This window comes from Lissotriton vulgaris, chromosome 2_1 (genome assembly GCF_964263255.1).
Source record: "Lissotriton vulgaris chromosome 2_1, aLisVul1.2, whole genome shotgun sequence".
Lineage (NCBI taxonomy): Eukaryota > Metazoa > Chordata > Amphibia > Caudata > Salamandridae > Lissotriton > Lissotriton vulgaris.
Window position 1 is genome coordinate 1,946,509,344 of NC_141687.1, and position 25,402 is coordinate 1,946,534,745.

General features: G+C 44.5%; 1 protein-coding gene across 1 annotated transcript in view; it reads left to right on the forward strand.

The window, feature by feature from the left end:
* The window catches only part of ABHD2 (abhydrolase domain containing 2, acylglycerol lipase), a 331,643-nt gene that overhangs the window by 64,275 nt on the left and 241,966 nt on the right, over positions 1-25,402 (forward strand). Inside the window, exons 2-3 of the mRNA XM_086958131.1 lie at positions 1,716-1,914; positions 20,155-20,330. Coding sequence (XP_086814257.1) covers positions 1,721-1,914; positions 20,155-20,330 — 370 coding nt within the window. The 5' untranslated portion in view covers positions 1,716-1,720. The remainder of the gene's footprint in view (positions 1-1,715; positions 1,915-20,154; positions 20,331-25,402) is intronic.

The window sequence follows — 25,402 nt, forward strand, 5'->3', positions numbered from 1 at the left end:
AAAAGGTTTGCAACAATAGTTTTCTCTTTCACCCTTCATCATGAATCAGTGGTACCTTAATCTAGTCTTAAACATTCCTGACGTGCACTCCTTTTGATCCCTTGCACAACTGTTCTTCCATCCTTACCATCAATATGGCCTTGCTGGTGGTGATAGCCTCTGCCCGGAGGGTCGGTGAGCTTCAGGCTTTGTCTTCCAAGCCTCCATACCTGAAAATCTACCCAGACAAGCTGTTTTTTCACACTAGAGATTCCTTTCTTCCGAAAGTTGTTACTTACTTTAATGTAGGCCAGTCTATCACCCTGCCTACTTTTTACGCTGTGCTACGTCAGTCTAAAGAAAAGGAAAGACTTCATCGCCTAGACCCAAAGATAGCATTGTTGTTCTACCCTGACCTCATGTGATAGTTCCATGTGGATGATCAATTCTTTGTGGGGTATGTCAGGGCGAAGAAGGGAAGGGCTATGCAGAAGCGGACGATCTCCTGTTGGATTGTGCTCTGAATTAAAATATGCCACACACTGGCCAAGAAGCAGCCCCCTGAGGGTTTGTGCGCCTATTCCACCTGAGCTAAGGATGTGATCACTGCGTTAGCATGCAGAGTACTGGTCCTTGATATCTGCCAGGCAGCAACATGGGCTTTTCCACACTGATTCACCAAGCCCTTCTACTTGTTCGGTCCTGTAGGACTTTATGGTGAGAATCAGTTCTGACCCACCTCCGGGGAGGTATTGCTTTGGCATCTATTCAAAGGTAAGAAATATATTGCTAGAAGTCTCTATCAGATGAACAAGTTATTTACCTTCGGTAATGCCTTATATGCTAGAGAGTCTATCTAGCTGCAGATTCCTTACTGACCCATCCATCCTCACTGATCTGCGAATGAATTTCTAGAGACCGGTCTTTTTCCCTTCCAGGGCCCTAGTTTTTCACACCAGTAGTCCTTCATGGCTCGATGCTCATGGTGTTGAAAGTCACAAAGAAAAACTGACATCAGCACTCGGGGGTGGCTCCTATATAGGCACAGCGCATGGCTCAATACATCGCAATTAGCACTAGCAAACCAGGCAGCATGAATGCAGTATTTTGAGCATGGGCGGAGAGACTGATTCTGGTGAGGCTTAACTCGAGTGTAGGCCCCTCAGATGCCAAGATCATTGTGCCTTAGGAATCATTCTCTACCTCACTTATCAGCTCTAAATCGACTGTATTGATTTGGGGCTGCTTGTGTTCCCTTCTGGAGGGAACCAGGCCTGTCAGTACTGACTGGACTGTTCCAATCTGAGGAGGGCCAAGTTCAATATTTGCAAATGCCTGGCCTGTCTAGAGAGGCATAGTGGACAAAAAAATTACTCTAAATGACCCAAGTATTACCAGTGAATGAGCTTGTCAAGCAAACGACCGGTCAACACGTGCTTTTCTCAGGCCTACATGAGTGTGTATGTTAACTACTTCTGAGAATATTTGATGAAAAGAATTTGAAATTAATGTTTCAGTGACTTCTCATTATCTCTTGAGGAAATAGTGTACTCAGTGTTGGTCTCAGGCCAATGTCATATTTGAGTCAATCTTTTGAGACTAGTTGGCATGAAATTTGGAGAGTATCACATTACTGTACTTTAGGTAAGGACGTTTTGCCAGTGAAACCCCTACTGTCTTTTTATGCCATGTTTCTATTATTCACAAAATAATACTTTTCTTTTTTGTTTTTTTAGGCAAAATGAGTGCAATGATGGAAACGCCCGAAATGCCTGCTGTCTTTGATGGCGTGAAACTGGCAGCTGTTGCTACTGTTCTTTACTTTATTGTTCGCTGCTTGAACTTGAAAAGTCCAACAGCTTCACCTGAACTTGTTTTCCAAGATACTCCTCTGTCCCGATTTCTTCTCAAATCTTGCCCACTACTGACCAAAGAGTAAGTTTCGGCCTTGTGTTTTTAAAAATGATTTTCTTTTCACAATTGCCTAAGTGCTGTTTTTCCGTATCTTAAGATGGAAATGTGGTAAAAAAGTTTAGTTGGTGCATGTGCTAAATCATGCATCTCCCCCTGGTGAGTTATTGAATTGGATAATAATGGATTTTGTTACAGTCGAATAAAACATAATTGGATTAAGCAATCGAGACATGTTTGGTGTTATCCACTGTTGAGAGCCCAGTTACCACTGTGAGATATGTTTAGTGATGATCTAGAATTTCTATAGTACTGTGGTTCAACATGGGCTTTAACATGTTTCACACTAATTTCTTTACCTTTCAAGCCAGCACATACATTAATTATTTTTTTGCACGATTAGCCAAAACTATTGCATGTCCCATTTTTGCAAACATTACCTATAAAATACATCATATCAGAATAACAGTTTACTAAACATTGTCATATTTTGCCTATTTTATGTAAACTTTAATTACAGTTTACCGTTTTAGGCAGTTGTATGCTTTTTGCTATAGAAGTTAAAATAGAGCGACCTTGTGGTTCAATCCTAAAAGGGGTGAACAACATAAAGAGAAAGCTCTTAAAAATACAACAAAATAACTGATAATTGTACTTCTCCTCAATTTATTATTTCTCTTTTAAAGTTACAATTTTTACATAACAAAGTGACATGCATATTGCAGTTTACTATTGCATTTACAAGTAATCCCAAAATATTTTACACTCAAAATCTGAATTCCCCCCTCTTTAGAACACCTATGAACAGCTTCTTTGACCCAGTGAATGCCATGTGACTTAAACATGTTTTGCTTAATCCTTCCATGCAGTTTACATAGAATAGCAGATGTAGAGGAGGTGAACAGTAATCTCACTTTTGCATTGAATAAGCAATAGTGTGATCAATGTTTCCTATAAAGTTTCACTTCTGCATTTGGAACCGCATTAGTTGAATTGGTAAAAATGTGTCTTATCCAATATGACATTGGTTGGTTTACATAAATTTGGGGATTCAAGATAATGTGATTTCAATCATATATTTGATCAATTACATTATAGGAAAGGAGCAATCTCTAAGATGTACTGATATCATAATTTAATCAGTTTCATTACTTTGTTGCTTTCTAAAACTCTATCAAGAGGAGTTTTATCCAAATTTGCTTTCCACAGTTTATTTGGCCCATTTATCTCTCATCCCTCTAGCTTTAATAAATCTTTCAAGGAGCCAGATGATAATTTTCTGAGGCGAATGAAATATTTTATGGGCAAGGCATGAAGGAGTGCTTCAAATGATCAAACTCTCTCTAGAGCTGAAACCGGACAGTACATACACCATTATCTCATACCGCCCTGTTTTACAACATTATGCAACAAGTCAGTTTCCAGAGATGATGGAACAATAAGAGAACGTCTGAAGCATAATTTGCTTTAAATATCCGTGTTTGGGTTGCAGAATTCGGTTATGTAAGTTGATAAACAATTTTTGAATTAAAAAATGAAAGAGGATTCTTTGTTTTTTCAGGTATTAAACATTCTTATGGATTTGAGCATAATCTAAAGTAAACCCCACATTCCTACGGAAAGTCTGTTGCAATATTTCTTCCTACCTCCATTGAAACAATTTTGTTTAAAATGTATTTGTCTTCCTTGCACAAAGGTTTTAGTTTGGATGAAGGGAATAGTATGCAACTTTAGTTTCCAGTTTGTGAGGTTCAAGACTTGCTGACTGTAATTCCATTAACACACGAGAGCTTGCTCTAATTTGGAGGTCTCCAAGCATAGCATCTAAATGACGTGTCCTAGAGATGCGTTTCTAAAAGGAGCATCAAGGCTTGACCTAAAATGTGCCTTTAGATAGTTACTGCGGCAAAGTAGTGGCCTGAAATTGATTTCTCGGAGACCAGACATGATGCATTAAGATTTTCAAAAGTGAAGTAATGCAAATTGCACTGATTATTGGATAGTGTTATGGGTAAAAGTGGCCCAATTTGTCAAAATAAAAGGTGTGAAAATCAGCTGAAAAAGTTCTTATTTTTGGGAGTGTTAGTGGAAGGGTAGGTAAAATCAATGGGACAAGACCTCTGCAAAATTATTGTGAAAATGGATGTTATTGTTTCTAAATTTAACTCTACAAAATAGGGAAACAATGTGTATTAAATAGCACTTACTAGATAGTTATATTCATATTCCTTAAATTTAGAATTCATTTTTGAAAATATTTATTTTATTATATAGGCTCTGTCACAATGACATACACATATTCTCAGCAACGTTTTGAGCACCCTAATGCCGGTGTTCCTGGCCTCCTTAAAAGCCTCTCTTGTCAGCGTCCCTATCTCCCAATTACAGGTTAACTGCACCCTTAGACATCTTATCTTAGCCTTCTTTGTTTTTGTATAACTAAGAGCAAACACAGGCATGTCACATTGTCACAAAGTCTCCAGACAGAGACTGTGATATTTAGTCTGAGTAACATCTCTCTGAGCTTCATCATAATACAAATACCTCAGACTACCAAAAGTGCAGGTAGCCTATGATGATAGCAACCACCCATGTTCTGCATCTTGGACCCATTCATACCTGCTTTATTTCTGTTGCTTCTGCACACTTTATCTTTGCTTGATTATTCAAGCTAAGATAGAAAATAGGTTTGGTAAAATGTGAAGAAAGTGCTCAGAATTTGTGAGGGGCATGTAAATCTGTGTTTTCTGCAAAAATGACTGCATTGCAGATTGTAATTGGCCCTGCCTATGGGGTAGTTGCTGCTCAGTAGTGTGTGACCTTAGAATTCTCGCTGTTTAAGTCAAGTATTGGTCATGCAACTGTATGGTACCTAGAGTATATGATATAGTAGGGCCAGATACTGTACCTTGGGAGAGAACCTTCACCAGTGATAGTCGCAATGCAGGAACCAAATGGTGAATAGGCTAGATGGTGTTGGTCAGATTCAGTGTCCTAAACGTTGTGCCTACTGCTTTGTCAGGGTTGGTGAAAAGGAAGTGGGATGACTGCAATGTATTCATTGTTGGATGCGTAAGGCCCGATTGACCCTATGGTTTTGGCTTTGTGAGGGCTACAGTAAATGGAAAGACAGGACTGTCAGTATAAATGCAGTCATTAAACAGATTTAGCATTGGAGATCTTGAATTGGACCTTGTAGGAGTAAGAGGTGGGCAAAATGGACTGTCTTCACACTAATAACTGTCCTATTCTTTGTTTGCTCACCAAATTATATTGCCTTGTTGTAGATAATGCATGGTTAATCGATGGTGGAGGTACATAGTTATTACTTAATATGTTGAAATTTATATTTGTATTATTTACATTGTATGGCTTAATGGTGCCAGCTAAATTAAGTCTGATTATGTTACATCGTGCAAACTATGGTGAAGCTTTTTGCTTTCGCTATTTAGTTCAGCAGTCAATCGCACAAAGTATCATTTTTAGCAGGGAAAAAACTTTGAAGGCACACCTTCACTTACATAGAGGATCATATAGAGTTTTCGGAATGAGGCATACACAGTAAATCTGTGGCTATCCTTTCCCTCCGAGCTTGTAGTACTGCTGTTTTTTTGATGGAGAAGTGTTAACTGATTCCAACTTCAGAACCCGTTCACTAGTAGCCAATCTGAAACACTAAGTAGGATCGACTTTTAATTCACAGAAGCACCCATATTTCAAGAGCAAAGTTATGTACATTACAGGGAGTGGAATTTAATAAAATATCCACTTGTCCATGGGACAGGTTGCTTCATAAGTGCTGTAAAAAATGCACTCGACTCGTTGGTGCCACATAGTGCAGCATTTCATTATGTAAGAGCTCTGATAGCCTCTCTGATTATGCCAGGGCTAATACTATAGTAGAGTTTGAATTCTAGCAGTTCCCTTATTTTGCCACCTGTCCACAGATCTACATACTGGGGCTGGAGGTAGTGTTAAGCATTAGGGTTGGAATGTGCTTTTGAGTCTATGCAAACCCACTAACTTGCATGCTTTAGGAGTTTTTACAAGCTCTTCTCTAATTGTTACCCATGCTGAGAAAGGTTGGACATTTTCTCCTGACAAGGGCAGAAGTAAAACTTCTTCCAGGGTTGGGAAAAAAATGATTTGAGGGAAAGTGAACTTGTAACCCTCAAACAGATTTTCACATGAGCAAGTGTATACCTGCATATTCGCTCGTGCATACCTGCATATTCGCTCGTGCTAAGATGCAGTTTGCAAATATTTTCTTGGATTTCGATTTCCTGACCTACTTTAGTAAATCATTGTGAATTCATCAAAGCCGTAAATTCTGCACTACTGCAAGGACATATAACATGGGTGCACTTTTGTGACTTAGTTTAAGAATTGGCCCCTAATTAGGTCTTCAGTTAGCCACAACCTTTTGTTTTTGTTAAAATGCTGTCTGTTTTTCTCTATCTGTAGACTGGCTTTACTGTAAGTGACAGCGTTTTGTCCTTTCACAGGTAGCATATCGGCACACAAAGTAGTTTTGCTCAGTGCCAGGGACTACTGTGGCAATATTTGCTTTTTGAGATCAAAAATTATTTTAAGGGCCTGGCAGCTCCCACAGCAATAACATTTTACAAAAACCATGTCAAAACAATACACTCATTTACAATCTAAAAGGGTGACCGCCAATGTCAGAACCTATTGGTTTTGCTGATGATTGATTATTATCTTGCTTCCCATAATCTTCTTGAAACTGGTTCTACTGGTTGCCCATTATGAATATTTTTAGGGACTACTAGCATTTATCAACATATTTTACTAGAAGATGCTTAAAAGAAATGGTACTTAAAATTGCACAGTAGTTTAGCAAAACGTTTTCTTTCCTGGTTGCCTTTTTTGTGAGTATTTTATTTTGAAATCCAAGACTCATCAATCTTACTATCCAGCTTCTGCAAATATTTACACTTAATTCGTGAGCACTCTGTGAGCATTAAATGTAGTCTTCTATTGTTAAACTTTGCAAACGTGTGTACACATTTTTTTATGCTGGGGCCACTGTCAGCAATGCAGTCTGGCCTTACAATATTTATTTCCTTTGACTACTCGCCCTAATAATAAAGGCTTTGCATTAATGAACCATAAATAGTAGTTCAAACAGCATTAACTGCAGACTATGCCCTTCCCTGACCCATAATGTGGTACTATAAATTGGCAGTCAAAGGGTTTGTGCTGCAGGGGGTTGGACCTTCTTGTTGCAAGAAGAAAATAAACATGAAGACTTGTTGTCCTCGATCCCAAATAATTTGTCCTTGGAGTACTTGTGATAGGAATTCTACATACCTGCATTGGGAAAGAGTTTGAACCCAATAGACCAATAAAAAGTACATTTGCAAACTTTTGCCATTAAGGTCGGAGATATTTGAGTAGAGAAAGACAGGATGTTGAGGGTGGAAGAAAGTGTTGGTGCACATTCGTGACACTTAGAGGTGAAACATAAATTATGACCTAGCAAAAATATTCCATAGCAGAAAGAACCGGTTATTCTCCACTGATTTTATAACTTGTTCATAACCCCTGGAGTTGATACAGGTGTCATCATGTTGACAGCATTAGGAGACTAGACCAAGTTGTAGATTAACAGGTCTGTTCAAGAAGCACATTTCTCAGAAGGATGCATCTAAGTGTTAAACATGCAGAGTGAACATAAGTATCTCTTAGCCAGAATTATCTGCTGGAGACATGCAAGAAGGCAACCTCCACTGGTGCGCACGTTGTGGTTGGAAAAAAGGTGAGATCGGCGATTCACTAATACTGTTTGGAATGTCGATCAAGTGTTGTTTTGGTTTTGATTGACAACGCTAAAGCCATGGCTAGAAATTCGCACACTGTGTCTGCTCCATGCACACTTTCAGGGGACATATTGTCTCACTTTATCACGTGCTGTCACTACTCTCTCTTCTTTGAGGGGGACACACTTTGAGTGGAAACACACACATAATCCCTGCACCTTGTCCTGCACATGCGTTCTCATCCCACTCTTTTCCTTTTTTCTTTCTTGGTTTTTTCTTCTCGCGTTATTTCTCTCTCACAAACTCTCTTTTTTTTATCTTCCTCTCTCGTACATTTCCATACAGGAAAGACCATATGCAAATCGGTCTTTTTCCATTATGAACAGCCCAGCCTGGATTCCAGACTTCTTTACTCTTTTGTGCAACATGAGTACTATTGCAGAGTATACTAACAGACCCATATCTAGGCATAACCTTTCTCGCCTAGGGTGACTCACTGAGAAAACAAAACAAGCATTTGCAATGCAATAGGTCTCGCATTAGGAAAGTGTGAGCTATTTGTATTGTAAATGACATTTTTTTAATTATGTGTTGGCTTTGAAAATATATAAATTAATAGCTGTTATTTACAAAGCCCATAGCTTACACTTTCCTAATGCGAGTCCTATTGGCTAAGGCAATTCTTGTTGGTAGCAAGCAAGGACAGTGCTGTTGTGGTGCTGAGTGATGCTGTTGTGGTGCTGAGTGATGCTGTTGTGGTGCTGAGTGATGCTGTTGTGGTGCTGAGTGATGCTGTTGTGGTGCTGAGTGATGCTGTTGTGGTGCTGTTGTGGTGCTGAGTGATGCTGTTGTGGTGCTGAGTGATGCTGTTGTGGTGCTGAGTGATGCTGTTGTGGTGCTGAGTGATGCTGTTGTGGTGCTGAGTGATGCTGTTGTGGTGCTGAGTGATGCTGTTGTGGTGCTGAGTGATGCTGTTGTGGTGCTGAGTGATGCTGTTGTGGTGCTGAGTGATGTGGTTGGGCTGAGTGATGTGGTGGTGTATTAGAATGATGTGGTGGTGTATTAGAGTGATGTGGTGGTGTATTAGATGTGGGGGTGTCCCAGAGTGATGTGGGGGTGTCCCAGAGTGATGTGGGGGTGTCCCAGAGTGATGTGGGGGTGTCCCAGAGTGATGTGGCGGTGTCCCAGAGTGATGTGGCGGTGTCCCAGAGTGATGTGGCGGTGTCCCAGAGTGATGTGGTGTTGTGAGGCGTGCAGCAGTGTGAGGCGTGCAGCAGTGGCAGCAGTGTGAGGCGTGCAGCAGTGTGAGTCGTGTGGTAGTGTGCAGCATGCAGCAGTGTGCAGCATGCAGCAGTGTGCAGCATGCAGCAGTGTGCAGCATGCAGCAGTGTGCGTCGTGCGGCAGTGTGCGTCGTGCAGCAGTGTGCGTCGTGCAGCAGTGTGCGTCGTGCAGCAGTGTGCGTCGTGCAGCAGTGTGCGTCGTGCAGCAGTGTGCGTCGTGCAGCAGTGTGCGTCGTGCAGCAGTGTGCGTCGTGCAGCAGTGTGCGTCGTGCAGCAGTGTGCGTCGTGCAGCAGTGTGCGTCGTGCAGAAGCGTGCGTCGTGCAGAAGCGTGCGTCGTGCAGAAGCGTGCGTCGTGCAGAAGCGTGCGTCGTGCAGAAGCGTGCGTCGTGCAGAAGCGTGCGTCGTGCAGAAGCGTGTGGCGTGCAGCAGTGTGAGATGAGGGGTATGAGGGTGAGGGAGGGTGAAGGGGTGTGTGAGGGTGAGGGGGTGTGTGAGGGTGAGGGGGTGTGTGAGGGTGAGGGGGTGTGTGAGGGTGAGGGGGTGTGTGAGGGTGAGGGGGTGTGTGAGGGGGGTTGTGAGGGTGAGGGGGGTGTGAGGGTGAGGGGGGTGTGAGGGTGTGGGGGTGTGAGGGTGTGGGGGTGTGAGGGTGAGGGGGTGTGAGGGTGTGGGGGTGTGAGGGTGTGGGGGTGTGAGGGTGAGGGGGTGTGAAGGTGAGGGGGTGTGAGGGTGAGGGGGTGTGAGGGTGAGGGGGTGTGAGGGTAAGGGGGTGAGGGTGTGAGGGGGTGTGAGGGTGGGTGAGGGTGAGAGGGTGGGTGAGGGTGAGAGGATGTGTGAGGGTGGGTGAGGGTGAGAGGGTGGGTGAGGGTGTGTGTGATGGGGTGTGAGGAGGTGAGGGTGGGTGAGTGTGTGTGAGGAGGTGAGGGTTTGTGAGGAGGTGAGGGTGTGTGAGGAGGTGAGGGTGTGTGAGGAGGTGAGGGTGTGTGAGGAGGTGAGGGTGTGTGAGGAGGTGAGGGGGTGAGGGTGAGTGAGGAGGTGAGGGTGAGCGAGGAGGTGAGGGTGAGCGAGGAGGTGAGGGTGAGCGAGGAGGTGAGGGTGAGCGAGGAGGTGAGGGTGAGCGAGGAGGTGAGGGTGATCGAGGAGGTGAGGGTGAGCGAGGAGGTGAGGGTGAGCGAGGGGGTAAGGGTGAGCGAGGGGGTGAGGGTGAGCGAGGGGGTGAGGGTGAGCGAGGGGGTGAGGGTGAGCGAGGGGGTGTGTGGGTGGGTGAGGTGGAGTGAGGGTGAGTAAGGGTGTGTGTGTGAGGGTGAGTGAGGGTGTGTGTGTGAGGGTGGGTGAGGGGGAGTGAGGGTGGGTGAGGGTGAGGGTGGGTGAGGGTGAGTGAGGGTGGGTGAGGGTGAGTGAGTGAGGGTGTGTGTGTGAGGGTGAGGGTCCGAAGTAAATGGTGGCAGGGCAGACATCATTGCAGCTAGCAAGTCGATATTGAAAATGTGTTGACCATTTCCTGCACGTTATCTTCCCTCTTTGTAATAAACATGGTAAGTTGATAAACGACACAGTAAATGTGGCTCAAACATTTGTATACTCTCTACTCCGACCAAGGCTGTAATTAGTCACTAGTTACAGACCTGAAGACTGGATGTGCTCTCTCTAAACACACTGCAGCGGCAGAGCTGTGAACATCGGCCCAATCAGATCTGCACACAATTTGTCATAGATCATACATGCCAACATTTTAGGACAGGGATTTGGGAGATGTAAAATGAAAAATCTGGAGAATTAAAAAATATCCATTGACTTCTATTGTGGAAAAAGCAATTTCAGGTGGGAAACCGCTAAAATAAAGCAATTTTTGGCATGCAAAATCGGTAGTCTCCCGCCTGAATCGGGTCTATTGGCATGTATGCATAGATAGACAATAAGCACATTGCATGGAGAGCAAAGGTTCCCTTCTGCTGGTCTACGAAGCAGTCTGTAAGACATAGACACACACTACATGCTCTACTGCACAACCTCATGAACACACTACAAAGTCCGCAAAAGCTAAAGATAGAGCTAGGCAAACCCAAAGCGCAGCATGCATATATCTACAGAAATCTAAGATGAAGCAAAATTAAACACAAGGCTCATGGTGCCCTCAAGCCACAGTCTAGCACACCATGACTGGGAATCCATCTTAGACGGAGCCATAATGAGCGAGTGGCCAACAGACCCTGTAACTCCCAGTGGGGTCCACATGTTACTATGGTAATCCCTTAACTAAAGCCACAATAAACGTGTGGTAAATGGAGACTATAAACAACAAGCTCTCTGCATTGCTGTAGGGGAGGCGGGGAGCGGAGCGCATTCCTTTGAAGTGTGATGGGGGGAGGGGCAGGGGAGAGGAGCGGCCACATCAATGGAGAGCTGATAAAGTGCTAGGATTCCACACGGCCAGACTGACTTCCAAAGAGAGAGATGTGCACAACGCTGGGTCCTCTGCAGAGTCCACGCTTTTGTACCTTGGTCACTGATGGCAGCTCGGTGGCAACTGATTATGTGCTCGCTCATTGCATAATGTAACAAACTTTTGTTGCTGAGATCCTTGTGTTACTGGCACGTTGTGAGGTATGAGCCATGTAAAATGGCTGAGTTAGTAAGGTCTCGTTAAAAAAAAAAAAAATAATAATAATAATAATAATTAAATTTAACCTGTGCGACATGAATGTAAAAGCCAGTAGTTTTGCGTGGCGCGCAGCGTACTTGGGAATACAGGGACATATGGCATGGGACAGAGTAGCAGCGTGAGAGGGACAGAAATGCATATTTTTAGCGCACAGCATGGGCGGGGGGCAGTATGTGACAGGCAGAGCGTGGGCAAAGTGGGACGCAGCAAGGATGTGGGGTCAGAGGGACACATAGTATGGACGGGGGTGGGGGATCAGAGGCAATATGTGAAAGGAGCAGAGTGTGCCATGGGGCAGACAGAGTGGAGCACAGCATGGACGGTGTTGGGGAAACGGAGAAGGCAGCATGTGACTGAGAAGCAGAGCGTGGGCAGGAGACCGCGTGGCCAGCATGTGACTGAGAAGCAGAGCGTGGGCAGGAGACAGCGTGGTGCGCAGAGTACTTGGGTAGAGAGGGACACTTAGCATGGGGCAGACGAGCAGCGCGAGAAGGGCAGAAATGCAGATTTTTAGCGCACAGCATGGACGGGGAGCAGTATGTGACAGAGCCAGAGCGTGGAATATTTTTAAGACATAAACTTAAAGAGAGGGCTAAGCGTCCCGGCAGACAGCGCCCTAATTTACACTCGGACACTGTTATAGAAGCAGCCGAGGGCAAGAGACTGCCCGCTGGTAAAACGAGAGTTTGAATTATTGGCATTGTAAATGACAAAGCCTTTTATTTATCTGTTTTGAAGAACACCAGTTCAAGGCATGGTCATTTACAATGACAATAACTTAAACTCTCGCAAATGCGAGACATATTGTGTTGCAAATGCTTATTATTATTATTATTTGTCATCTGCGTGATGGGACACAATGAGCACAATTATAAGATATAGACTAGACAGACTAGAAGAGGCTGCATTTGGGGGAGGAGGGAGTTCGGCAAGATAGATTGCCTTTTAATTTGATCTCTCAACATACTCACATTCTGTTGGTCAGGAGCTGTGGGAACGGCAGATAGCGTGGTGTGTTAGGTACATGCTACAGGGATCTGTGTGTAACACTGTCACATAGGTCTTAAATTCCAACGCGGGCACGGAAAATGCATTAATTTCGCTCATTTTAATTTGTAAAGAGATTAATTTGGTCGTTGTTGCCGCCTCAGGGCACTTTAGAAGAAGGGATAATGATACTTTATTTGATTTAAAAAATCATAAAAGGGTGGGCTTACCACCATGCAAACAGCGTGTATATCATAAAAAAGAACAACACAAATTCAGCTTTGAATGTTGTTAAAAACTGGTATCATAAAATATGCAAATTTATCGGGGAACACAATGTTTTTAACTCATGATAAAGGGAAAGAAGTAGAGGTGTGGGAAAATAACAGTAGTTCAAACGGGGGGCACGTTATTTTTAACTCATAGTGCAAAAAGACATCCGTTTGGAAAGGAGGAAAAGGAAGAGAAGAGTCCGTAGCCGGCCGAGGCCTGGCCTATTGTCCAGAGACCTCTTTGGTTACCGCCCTGTTTTCCAGCTCTGTGGCGGCGAAGTTCAAAAATGTTATGGTTTTACATGAAAGTTCTATCCAAGATCCACTTAAGCATCTTATCACCGCCGCTCTGCAAGTTCTCACCTGAGCTTCTCTTAGAAGTGGTTGAAGAAGCATTTTTCTAAGATTCTGAAGTGCCGGGCATATGCATATAAGGTGCAGCAAAGATTCCGCACCGTTGCCACAGAGACGGCACTCGGGAGTTGCCCACGACCGTAGCCATTTAGGAGTAAGCTCTTTGGAAGAGAAGCAGCCCAGCCTTAAGAGACTAAGTTTCCTTTTGTGATGGTCCCTGAAGCATTCTTTCAAGTATTCCTGAGGTTTTAAGTTGGTATATGATGGCAAAACGATCCAGGCATGGTTTTTGCCGGCCACTGCTGCTTTGTCCATGAGTAATGATGCTTGTTTGACTGCTTTCTTGGTTATCAGCTTGAAAGCGGAGTAAGTCATGGGCAAAAGCCAGGATTCTTCCAGTTTTAGTGCCTCAAGAGCTTGCCTCAAGGTCTTATATGTTGAGTTTGGTAGGCCAGCTTGTTTTTCGACTTCTGACCAGCAAAGGTGGGCCAGGGATTCGTCTGCTGCGTCCCTCATGCGCCAGTAATATTTGGCGAGTGCTCCTTGTCTTGCCGGGAGCTGGTTGGTAAGACCATACTCCAAGCGAATTTGAGCTTGAGAAATATGGCGCGGAATTAGGAAGAGGTTTTTGAACAGCCTGATTGGGCGAGGTTTAACGCTGTGGAGTCCCGGGTTGCCAGTAATTCTGAGCCGTATGTTAGTGATGGCAGAAATTTAGCGGCTACAATCTTAAGAATGTGGCCGGTGGAATGTCCGTTTAGTTGCTTTTGAACAGTTTTAAAAGCAAATTGAAGCTGCTTGGCTTTGGATTTCCCCTGTTCCAGGTGCTGTTTAAACTTTTGCCGATGGTCCAATAAGATTCCTAGGTATTTATATTTGTCTACATGGGTTAAAGGAGTAGAATTTATCTTCCAGACAAAATTTTGTTTTTTCTTTCTAGAGCCGCAGAAGCATAGAGTTTTTTTTTTTTAGGTTTATAGTCAGCTGTGCCTTCGCGAGGTACTGCAACAGTTTGCAGATCAAGCGTTGTAGGCCGATGGGGGTTTTTGACAGGAGCACTATGTCGTCTGCATATTGAAGAGATATTATAGGTGAATTAGCCAATTTTGGAGGATCACCCTGAGTGGTACGTAGGTCGCTTTCTAGATCCGCGGTGTAGATATTAAAGAGGCTGGGGGCCAGTACACAGCCTTGTTTTAAGCCATTGGTTGTGTGGAATTTCCTTGTCAGGCGTCGTCCATCTCCTTTTTTAACTTGGACCCAAGTGTCTGAATAAAGCTCGATGATTGCTCCCAGCAACTTTGGCGGCACGCCCCAAGCTTTCATTTTGGCCCAAAGAATGGATCTGGGCACTTTGTCAAAAGCCGCTTTTAGGTCCAAGAAGCAAGTGTACAGCGGGGTGGAATTGTGAATTGCTTTGTTAACAAGGAGGGTTAAGGCGGATAAGTTGGTCAAGGTGCCCAGTCCTGGCCGAAATCCTGTTTGTGTCCGGTGAATTATCCCTGTACTGCTCACCCAAGAATCTACTTCTACCAGCAGATTGGAGGCATAGATCTTGGCCTCCACGTCTATTAAGGCTATTAGCCTATAAATGTTAGGGTCTGAGCGGGACCCGGATTTGTGAATTGGATGAAGAATACTGCCTCTCCATGATTTGGGAATATTCCCGGTTTTTAGACTGTGACCAAATAAAGGTGTTAGTTGGCTGGCCCAAAATGTTGGATCTTTCCTGAATAAGGCATTGGGAAGCCCGTTTGGTCCAGGTGCTCCGTCTGTTCTCAATGATTTTATAGTGTTCGAGACCTGCTTTAAAGAGAACAATTCCATGTCTCCTGTGTTCTTAGATATCGGTGAGTGCCCACTGCTTTTTGGAGCCAGCTTTGTGCTCCGGCTGAACCGGGGAGGCTCCTCTGGACGCTCGTTGTTATTGTCAGTGGAATTGTATAATAAGTCTATGTGACTGCTTCAAAGCTAGTCCGTCATGTCCGAGTTAAACTGGCGATGTTTGCCGTTTAGCATAAAGTTTATTTTTGTCCAAAAATCTTTTGAGTTATTCAATTTACTTGCGTGGAGTATGGAGCATGCTAGTTTTTCCCTATGCAATCGCTTGGCCAGATTGATCTCTCTTTTTAGTTCTTTTTTTAGAGATTCAATTTTGTTCAGCGTGGTTTGTGATAACTGAAAGACTTTTTTACGTTCGGCCCTAAGGAATGCATTTATTTGCCTTTTTAATTGGCGCAGTTTCGGTGTGTACCATTCCCCGCCTCTTTTCCTTATGGGTTTGGATCCTCTATTGTTGAATTGATGTTTCTTATTGATCTCCATTACGAAATTTTCCCAAGTTTTAACTATGTCTCTTGATGTTTCAGCTGGTTGGTACAATACGTGGCATGACTCCATTAGAGTAGAGAGGTTTCCTTTGTTCCAATTTAGCCGTTTTAGGTTAAAGATTTTTGTGTTCAAGGACAAGTGTGCTGCCTTCTCCGATTTTGTAGGTTGGGTGGTCAGGATGAGGGTCTGTGGGAAATGATCGCTTTCTCCGCGTTCCTGAATCTGGAAGTCGCTAATTTGGTGGAATAAGTCGGGGTCAGCCAGGGTGTAATCTAAGGTGGAGCCCGAGTTCTTGGAGACCCTCGTTAGAGCGGCTGGTCTGTCCAAATGGCCTCTCCCGTTTAAAGTGTACAGATGTAGAGCTTCTAGTTCTGAAGCACATTTCCTGCCCAATGCATTTTGTCTGCATTGATATCCCTGCCGTGGTTCGATATTAATGGGGAGGGGTCCCTCCTGTCCACCAATTAGGTTCAGATTAAAATCTCCCGTTATTATCATGTTTTCACTTGGGTAGATTGATTTCAATGACTTGATTGTAGAGACTAGTTGTTTTATCCTTTTCCCTTTATATTTTCCACGGGGATGCATATAGATATTCACGATCAGAAGTCCCAGGTTAGGGGTAATTTCCACTTTAATACATTGCATCCATGTGGAGTCTAAGTCGATGCAAGTTGGTGACCAGGTGAAATCTGTTGATGTAAAAATGGATAGGCCCCCTTTGGCCCTACCGTAGCGTCCATCCTTTTGAGCTGGAACGAGGAATTCTTTGTACCCCACTAGAGGGGAATTTTTGGTCTGCCATGTTTCTTGAAACAATAGAATTTTAAATTGGGTTATAAACTCAATAAAGTCTTCTTCCTCCAGCTTCGCATTTAAACCGTTGATATTCCATGAGCAAATCTTGCAGCCTTGCTTTTTACCCGTCATTGGGCTGCTGTCAGTTCAAACTACGTTCCTATGTAATTGTGCCCGAATAGTGTGTTGGGGCCTTTCGGGCATGTCTGCCTCTTGGTGTGCGAAAGTGATTGTAATTTGCCTCAATCCCTGCACTTCCACTTCAGTACTACTTCTTAAATCTGGCCCTTTGGCGTTTTTTAGAAGGCATATTTTTGGGTTTTGTTTCCGCAGTGGGCTGGGATAACGCGCTGGCTCCACTATTTTTAGTTCAATGCCCCATGCGGCGAAAGCCTCCCTATGAGACAGGATTAGATCTGTGGTGAAATGGTTGGTCCACGTTGTAATTGCTGAGTCGGAGCCTGCTTGAAGAGGGTTCGGTTTAAACTCAATTGATTCGAGGTCGCTCGATTTTAAATGTCGCAGACCTGGTAGTTCTTCTAGAAGTCTTAAAATGGCCCCTCTGTTCAGAATATCATAAGACCCTCTTGAACTGTATTGTGGGTTAAACTCGATTTTATTACTTGTCGTGGGCCGTTTTTGGATTTTAGGTTGTCTATTCTCTTCAATAAAGCGATGGACCGTTCCTGCTTGGTCCGCCTCTGGCACTAGTGTTTGTGAGTTTACCATCAGTGCGCTGTTAGCAAAATCTTGTCTGTTAGGGACTGGGGCTAATGATACGTGAGAATCTCCACCCTGTGTATCTCGAGGGTTAATTCCCTTTATCGTTGCGACATTGTCTAAGTTAACTTGACATTTAAAGTCTGGGGCTTGATTAGGTGAGTTATTGTCACTTAAATCTGTCTTTTGATCAATGTTTATTTTTTTTCCCGGCTCTTGAAGTGGTACTTTATGGTCTGGTTTTTGACTCGCGGGTTTAAAGATGCTGAACACTTTTAATACGTTCGTCTTTGTCGTTGTTTCACATTTTGCTACTTCTGAAGTCAAGGGCGCCTTGGTCGGTGGGTGGGCCGTCGGTGTAGACCCTTGCTCTGACGTTGTTCTAGTTTGAAATGGAACGCTCTCGGGATGCTGTTTGGCTTCCTTATTCTCGGGATTGTTGGTAGATTTTTCCAGGAAAGTTTGTGGAACCCAGAAGGGATATCAGATGGGTTCATGAAAGAACAGCGGGGCAACAAAAAAAGTCCACGCGTGCCATATGTTGGTATGAGCTGATTTAAGTCTCCCTGCTGGAAGCGATGGAGCGACTAGAAAGTCTTGTCGGGGATAGTCGTCCAGTATTGTAGGGCTTATGAGTACGCTGAGTGGTACCACTACGCAAAATAAGCAAAATCTAACTGTAAAAAAAACGCCAGAGCAGAGAAAATGATATACGAAAACACCATAATTATTTCCACAGGCAAACCTAGAAACTAGCACGTTATTCTGCGTTTCACTTTGTGTGGCTCCCCCTGCCAACGTGTGGCTCTCGGACCATGCTCCAAACTAATTAAATAAATAAACCAAACGTGTCCCCTAAAGTCGTCAGACTGCGCTCCAAGCTAATTATATAAATAAATAAGCGCGAGTGGGTGCCGGTGGTCAAGCTATCTTGATAACAAGGCACGGCCTGCAGCCGTGAATAAGTGACGGCGGGGCAGCTGAAGCCTTTGATGTGGCAAATGCTGCTGGCAGGGGGAAGCCTGTGGGGAAATGCGAGGCGCGGCCGTGAATAAGTGACGGCGGGGGGCGGGGCAGCTGAAGCCTTTGATGTGGCACATGCTGCTGGCAGGAAGCCTGTGGGGAAATGCAAGCTTGTGCAGGAAGGAGCTTGTGGTCACGTGATTTCACGTGAACTGTTGAGAATCCTCATCATAAAAAGTCCGCTTTGTGGATGGATGGCAAAAGGTCTCTCTAGGAGACCTAAAAAGGATGCGTGAAATATTCAATACATTTCTGCTACTGTAATCACTTTGGGCTGCTTTCTTGTCCGTTGTGGTTTTTGTTCCCTGTGCCACCAGAGCAGAGATCCACAACCTGTTCTATAATAAGGGCTACTTTCTTTCAGTGAAAATCGTCCCGAGCTACTAATACTAGTATTGTAATAGTCACTGCAAGATTACTTGTGTGACCCCCATGTACAGGATTACCAGCCGTGATTATTTCAGTGCATAAGGCATGGTTGCCTTCAGAAATGTAAAGAAGTCTTTGTCAACGTAGAATGCCTCTACATGCATAATACATAAATGCCATTGCTGCAATGCCCCTGGTACCAAGGTAAGAATATTAGTACTATGTCTCTCCTATGCCATATGCCTTATTCAAATATCAGCTTTAAATATATTTTGCCTATGTCACACAGGGCAGGCAGAAACGTGACACCAGAATTGCTAGGTCAAGGGTTTTTATTAACTGGGCAAAAGAAACAGGAGCATAAGGGTATCCAGGTGATGTCTTCTTCAGGCGGATAGGTTTTCTCCTCCTTGGCATCTTCGGTGGAAGATGGTTGGGCGGTTACTCCGATGGATATGCAAAAAGAAAACAAGAATATGCACTCAGATTAGTGCGCTGGTTGCGCAACGTTACAAAAAGGGGGGAATGTGAAGGGAGGCAACACCGGTCAATTCCTAGGAAGGTGTGGGAGGAGGGGGCAGTCACCAGAGTGGGTAGGGGTTTACGCAGCGCATCCTGCTTGGTCTCCCTACTGACTGTCTATGCCCCCTACTCTCTCCCACCTCCCGCAATACCGCATTCAACCTCTTGGGTCCTCTGAGGCGGGCACGCACCTGTTCTCGCCACGTTGCACCTAGAATGTGGCGGGGCGCTGTGTGAAGCTGTTGGCCTCCAGGCTCTTCTTCCGCTGTCTCCGCAGGTTCTCCGATGGTGGTTCTCCCTCTCACGCTGTTCTCTGGGTCCCAAGGTGTTCATTCGTCTTCTCCTTCCGGGTCTCGAACGCCCCCCCCCATTGGTTCCCGGATCCTTTTCTTCTGATGACACTCCGCAGTCCCACCTCCCTGTCTGGCGGGGCCGGACTCCTCGTCGACCAGATCATTAAAGGGCCAGCTATGCGAGGCTCAGGAAGCCTCCAGTCCGGGCAGACACACCTCCGATTATGGCAGCTGGAGGGGAAAGAAAGGGGCGGTTCCATAAGGCAGACGGGTATGGTCAGGGTCCGTGGGAATAGGATCCCGACAGCCTATTCAACCATTTTTCTACAAACGTTACTTTATGGGTTTTAAAAATGCACATTTTCTTCTTCAATGCTTGTTTTTCAATTCTGGTATGCATATTTTAATTCAAGCAAGCAAAATCTCCTAATTTAGTTAGATGGGCTGCACACAGTAGAGTTACTTATATGTAGGAGAGCTACCAGTAGATCATAAGATACTAGTTGGAGAAGCTTGCACTAGAAGAGAGGGCCAACCATGTGCGTATTTGTCTTGGCCCTGCACAAGTGACAGTAGTCCAACTTGAACTGCTAGAGCAGATTATGGTGATATCCTTTAATTCAATTCTTAAATGGACAAGGAGGGGTGAAGCGGTATTGCTAAGGAAGGAAAGAGTGATGAAGACTTGAAAAGGTCGCTTTTGAGATTTAAATCTAGCTTCCCAAAGTAAATTAGACCTCTTCAGTGATAGACAACCCATTGATCTATAGCGCTTCTATGGCGCACTTCCCCCAACAAACCCATCGTAACTTGTATCTTGTATTAAGTACTTGATTGTCAAATGCTGATAATACTTGCTTTGTTTTCATTTTAGATACATTCCACCTATGATATGGGGAAAGAGTGGACATATACAAACTGCTCTCTATGGAAAAATGGGACGTGTGAACTCGCCAACTCCAAGCGGGTTGCGCAAGTTCCTCACAATGTCAGATGGAGCAACAGCTACCTTTGACCTCTTTGAACCGCTAAAAGAGCATTGCACTGGAGGTAAGCATGCAGACTGACTGCCGGTAAATCAGTAGCCTCTTGCTTCCAATAGAGATGCACTACAACATTTTTGTACAACAAACCTTTATTTGATGTTTTTGTGTATTAATAATTCAATAGTTAATCACTCTGTATACTTTTCCAGGCGCAAAAGACTTAACTAAGTAATTTTTTCTTTTTTGTTTATCACTAAACTCCGAGGAGTAAAGAAAAGGTTTCCGATAGCATTACTTCATGTATGGTTTTTCATCTGGTCTTGGTAAACATTCTTTCTCTTCTATCCTGGCACATTGCCACTCTTAACTTGTGCATCTCCTAACACCTGTTCGGGCTACACCAAACTGCTTCCAGCGCTGTCAGTTTTGAGGTATTGTTCACTGGTCAGCTCGCACGTGTGCGAGCTTCATGCATGGAAAGCCCCCTTCTCTTATTTTAGGCGCTTTCTTGCCGTTTCCCATTTTTTTTCTTCTGCATGGTATGACTAGGAAAGAGTTTGGAGAAAAGTACGGGATCTTAGCCACTTAAAACAATACTAAATTCCCTTTGAATTCATGAGGTATGAAGCCCTCCCCACACCCTCAAGGGTCATTCTGACCTTGCTTCTAGGTACCCCACTCATCGCTTGCAACTGGTCTTTAACCCTCGATAAGGCAAAATTACCTGGTTGTTGAGATTAATTAATTTTTACTTGCTACCTGATCATTTGTTTGTGCTGGCATCAGTTGTCACAGATCAGAGAAAAGGGTATCGGGCACCTAAGTGGTGAGGGCCCTTAGGTAACTAAATTCTCTCTCACTCTGAGGCTACAGTGCCCTGTTGAGTAAAGGTCCGGTCCACGTCTGCTTGCACTGGTACCATTCCTTGGTTGCAGCCTATGATCCAGCTACTCTCTTCAGTATGATCCGCAGGCGTGTGGTACCAAGAGGTCAAGCAATTCTTGTTCTCTGTGTGTGTATTTTGGCTCGGAGACAGTCTGTTTGCTTCAGTGACTCCAGTGACTTGCACTTAATGGTAATCTCTGTCATGGTCTTAGCATTACTAAGTAGGCCCTTCTCCACACCTCTCCTCTACCTCTGAATTTGCAGCCAGCTCCGATTTTGTGCAGGTGCGCACGTGAGGAATGCCAGCTTAATGTATATCTTTCTCCCAAGTCCACAGAACTAGAAGGCACAGTCTAGCTTGTAGTTCACTTCTGAAAAACATGAATGTGTTGTAAAAAATTTTGTTTTCACTTTATCTTAATTGATGATCTGCAGTCAATGATTTATTAAACTCTACCCGTTAATACTTTGCCTCTAGGCTCCTAGAACCTTATTCTAAAAGCAGAGTTGAATTTTCTTTTATAGACCTGATTACGTTTAAGGCATTCACATGTGCTTGTTCTTGTAGTTCTCTTGCTGCCTAGTTATTGTCGAGGACTCTAGCCTTGCTGAGACAGTGTTTGCGTATGTGCATAGATAATTCACCATCTCCGCCACACAGGATATCTGGCAAGATCCTCTCCCTTAGCTCATGGTGGCTAACCTTGACAGTCTGGCTCTTCAATGTAGTCCACCAACTGAAATGGCCAGGTGTGTGCCTGAGTGTCTGGAGAGAGTAGAAGCATCCCTTCATTAAACCTTTATATGCTTTTGACAGAAGGGGATATTATACTTGGAGTCTTGAAAAAATCTAAGAAGAAATTTGTCTAAACCTGGCTTTCAGTTTAACATGCATGAAATGGTGTTTAGGTGACATTACTACATACATACAATTTCATTGCAGCAGCTGTTACAAAAGTTGGCTCCCCTATCGTTCACCACCCCCAAGTTAGGATGCCATTTCCTTCCTGTGAATTAAGTGTTTTCCTGTCTCCGATGTGGGATACCAGAATAGGATACCAGAATCTGGCTCAGTGGGCAGTGCCCTTTTGATGAACTGACCAAATAAATTACTCTTTGCCTTTGCTCTGTTTCTATTGATTCAGTCATCCAGAATTGTGAAGCAATAGTGATCCTTTTTGCTCTGGAGCTTCCTAGAGCAAAACTGTTGCTGGTTTCTGTTAAGGCGCAAAACCGGTTGCCCATGTCCATTTCCACTATTCCACCCAAACATGACCTCATTGAATTTGGTAGCATGACTCCTTATGCCTGACAGTATGGACATCCACACCACCCTCAATCATGTAGGGATATCCTAACTGTCCCAAGGGTGGTTATGCCTTAAATGGAAGAGATTTGGTTTATGGTCCAACAGAAAGGCTACAGTCCTATCACATTTTATGAGGATGTCATTCTTCCAAATTCTGTGCAATCCTCTTACACTACAGTCTGTATTTCTTCGATTACAGCTTACAAAAACGTTCCAAATTTGACATTTTTCAAAACTCCTGCCATCCCTTACATTTTGAAAGCCTGGAGGAAGTTGTGCCTTCTGTGAGTACACCACCTCCTCCTTGGATGGTCAGTTTAACCTTCTCAAAATGAATGGGACCAGCAATTACACCGCTTCATTGCAGCATCTGTCTTGGAACACTGTCTTTCTAATAGCAATGACCTCAGTCTTTTTTTTTTTGTTGTAAATCTTTTTATTGAAATAAAAACAAACATGGCAATAAACACAATAAAATAGGATATCGGTCCGAATGCGGAAGGAGGAATAAAAAATACCATACAATAAGGTGTACAAATCATATTAGGGGATGGGAGCAGGGGAGAAACGAGTTCAAAACCGATTATATATGTTACATTATGAGGTCAGGGAGAAAGTGGAACTTCAGGGACATCCATAAGAGGAGGAGTGCAAATATCTCCCCGGTAAGTGTTCCAGTGACCCCATATCTTACCCCATTTCCTGGGTCGCCCCCGTGCCACATAGACTGTTTTCTCCTTAAACATGCACCAATCCATGTTTTCCATCCAAGTCTCGACCGTGGGTGGACTCTGGGAACCCCACAACTACGCTATGTCTCTTTTAGCCACCATATTTCCCAGGGTTGCCCACTGCGTCTGTGCAACATTATAATCAGTTGGTCCCCATACATTCAGGAGACAACGTCTAGCCTCGGGCAGCAGATCAATACCAGTAGCCTCCGTCATCTTATTGTGTATCCCAGTCCAAAAAGCTGCTACTGCAGGACACTCCCAAATTATATGTAGAAACGTCCCGAGCAGCCCACAACCACGCTTACAAAAAACATCTTCTGAATAACCCATTCTAATCAAGCGTGGGCCAGTCACATAGACTCTATGCAGGATTTTAAGTTGCACAAACCGGAGACGGGCCGGAATCGCGACCTCCTTGGGAGAAGAGATCGCAGACTGCCAATCCTCTGCGTCAAATTCAAGACCGTCTCGGGTCCATACCTCCCGTAGGAGCACCAACAGGTCAGTCCTACCATTGATCAGCTTTTTATAGATCAAAGAGATAGAACTATCTGGCACATAACTATCCAGTATTCTATCCTCAAGCTGAGAGGACTCCGGAATATCCGCACTCTCAGTAAAAACCGAATGCAAGGCATGGCGGACCTGAGCATATCGAAAATATTCCCTGTCACTAAGGTTGAACTCGGGCTTCAATTCCTCAAAGGTTTTTAACTTGCCTTTTACCCATAGGTCACCTACCTTACTGATACCGGTCATTTCTCAAATCCTTTCGTTTTCCACAAGTTACCCAGCTTCTTGTAAGCAAAAAGCGGGTTCGCACGGGTCAGTCGATCCTTCCATCCCATAGCATTGTTTGCGCAGTGCCAAACCCGTACAGCAATCTTTGTGGGCCCGGAGAGATTTCCTCTATCCAATCTAGAAAAAAGCGCTCTATAATAATCGCCCCCCGGCAACAGCCACCTGTCCATGGCAAACAAAGGGTTCAATCCGGGACCATACATGCCATGATTAATGGCCCCCAATTGAGACGCCCAGTTATACCGTTTGATGTCAGGGAGAGTGATACCACCGTCATACCATGGAAGCATCAACTTGGCAAAGGCGATACGCGAACGCCCATCCCAGATCAACTTCCTCTGGAGACACTCAATAGTCCGAAAATAGCTCGCGGGAATCACATCAAAGGTATTCTGGAGAGCATACAGAAAGCGTGGCAACGACATCATCTTAAAGAGCGCCGCACGGCCGAGCGGCGAAAGCGGCAGCTTGCGCCAGCGCACCACATCCAGCTTCAGCCGGGTTAGCGGCGGGGGCAAATTCTGTTCAAATCGGGCAGCGGGGTTCAACGATACATAAACCCCGAGATACTTAAAACCCGTCTGTGTAACCTGGATGGGACAATCACGCGGCAAAAGAGGGACATTACCCGAGAGGACGTATATGTAAGACTTAGTCCAATTAATGACTAGACCTGAGTTCCTACCAAAGGAGTTGAGGACATCAAACAAAACAATTAACGACTTCTGGGGCAAAGTCATGTACAACAATATATCGTCCGCCTAAAGCGAAATACGATCTTCGAGGTCTGGGGCCCACTGAATACCCTTCATCGACGGTTCCCATCTAATCCAGGCAGCAAGGGGCTCAAGAGCTAGAGCAAATAATAGCGGAGATAATGGACAACCCTGTCTTGTGCCCCTTGCGAGAACGAAGGGCTCAGAGACCTGACCAATCACCACCACCTGCGCCGACCGGTCTTCATAGAGGAGCCTGACCCAGCTAATGAAGCCAGGACCAAAACCAAACTTTGCAAGTACAGCCCACAAATACGGCCACTCCACCGCATCAAAAGCCATTGTGGCATCTAAAGAGGCCAAGATGGCCGGCTCACGCAATGATGAAGTCCTCGCGAGAACAGCATGCAAACGTCGCAGATTCAGGGCTGTATTCCGATGCGGGATGAAACCGGACTGGTCTGGATGAATCAAGTCACTAATCACCTTTATTACACGATTGGCTAACAACTTAGCAAGAATCTTGGGTTCCACATTAAAGAGTGATATATGACTATAAGAGGCGTAGTGGTCCCTTGGCTTCCCTTCCTTATGAATCACCACTATGGTCGTAAGACGCTGATCACGGGTAAGGGAGCCACTATCTCGCGATTCCAAGAACATGTCACGAAGATATGGCGCAATTTTATCT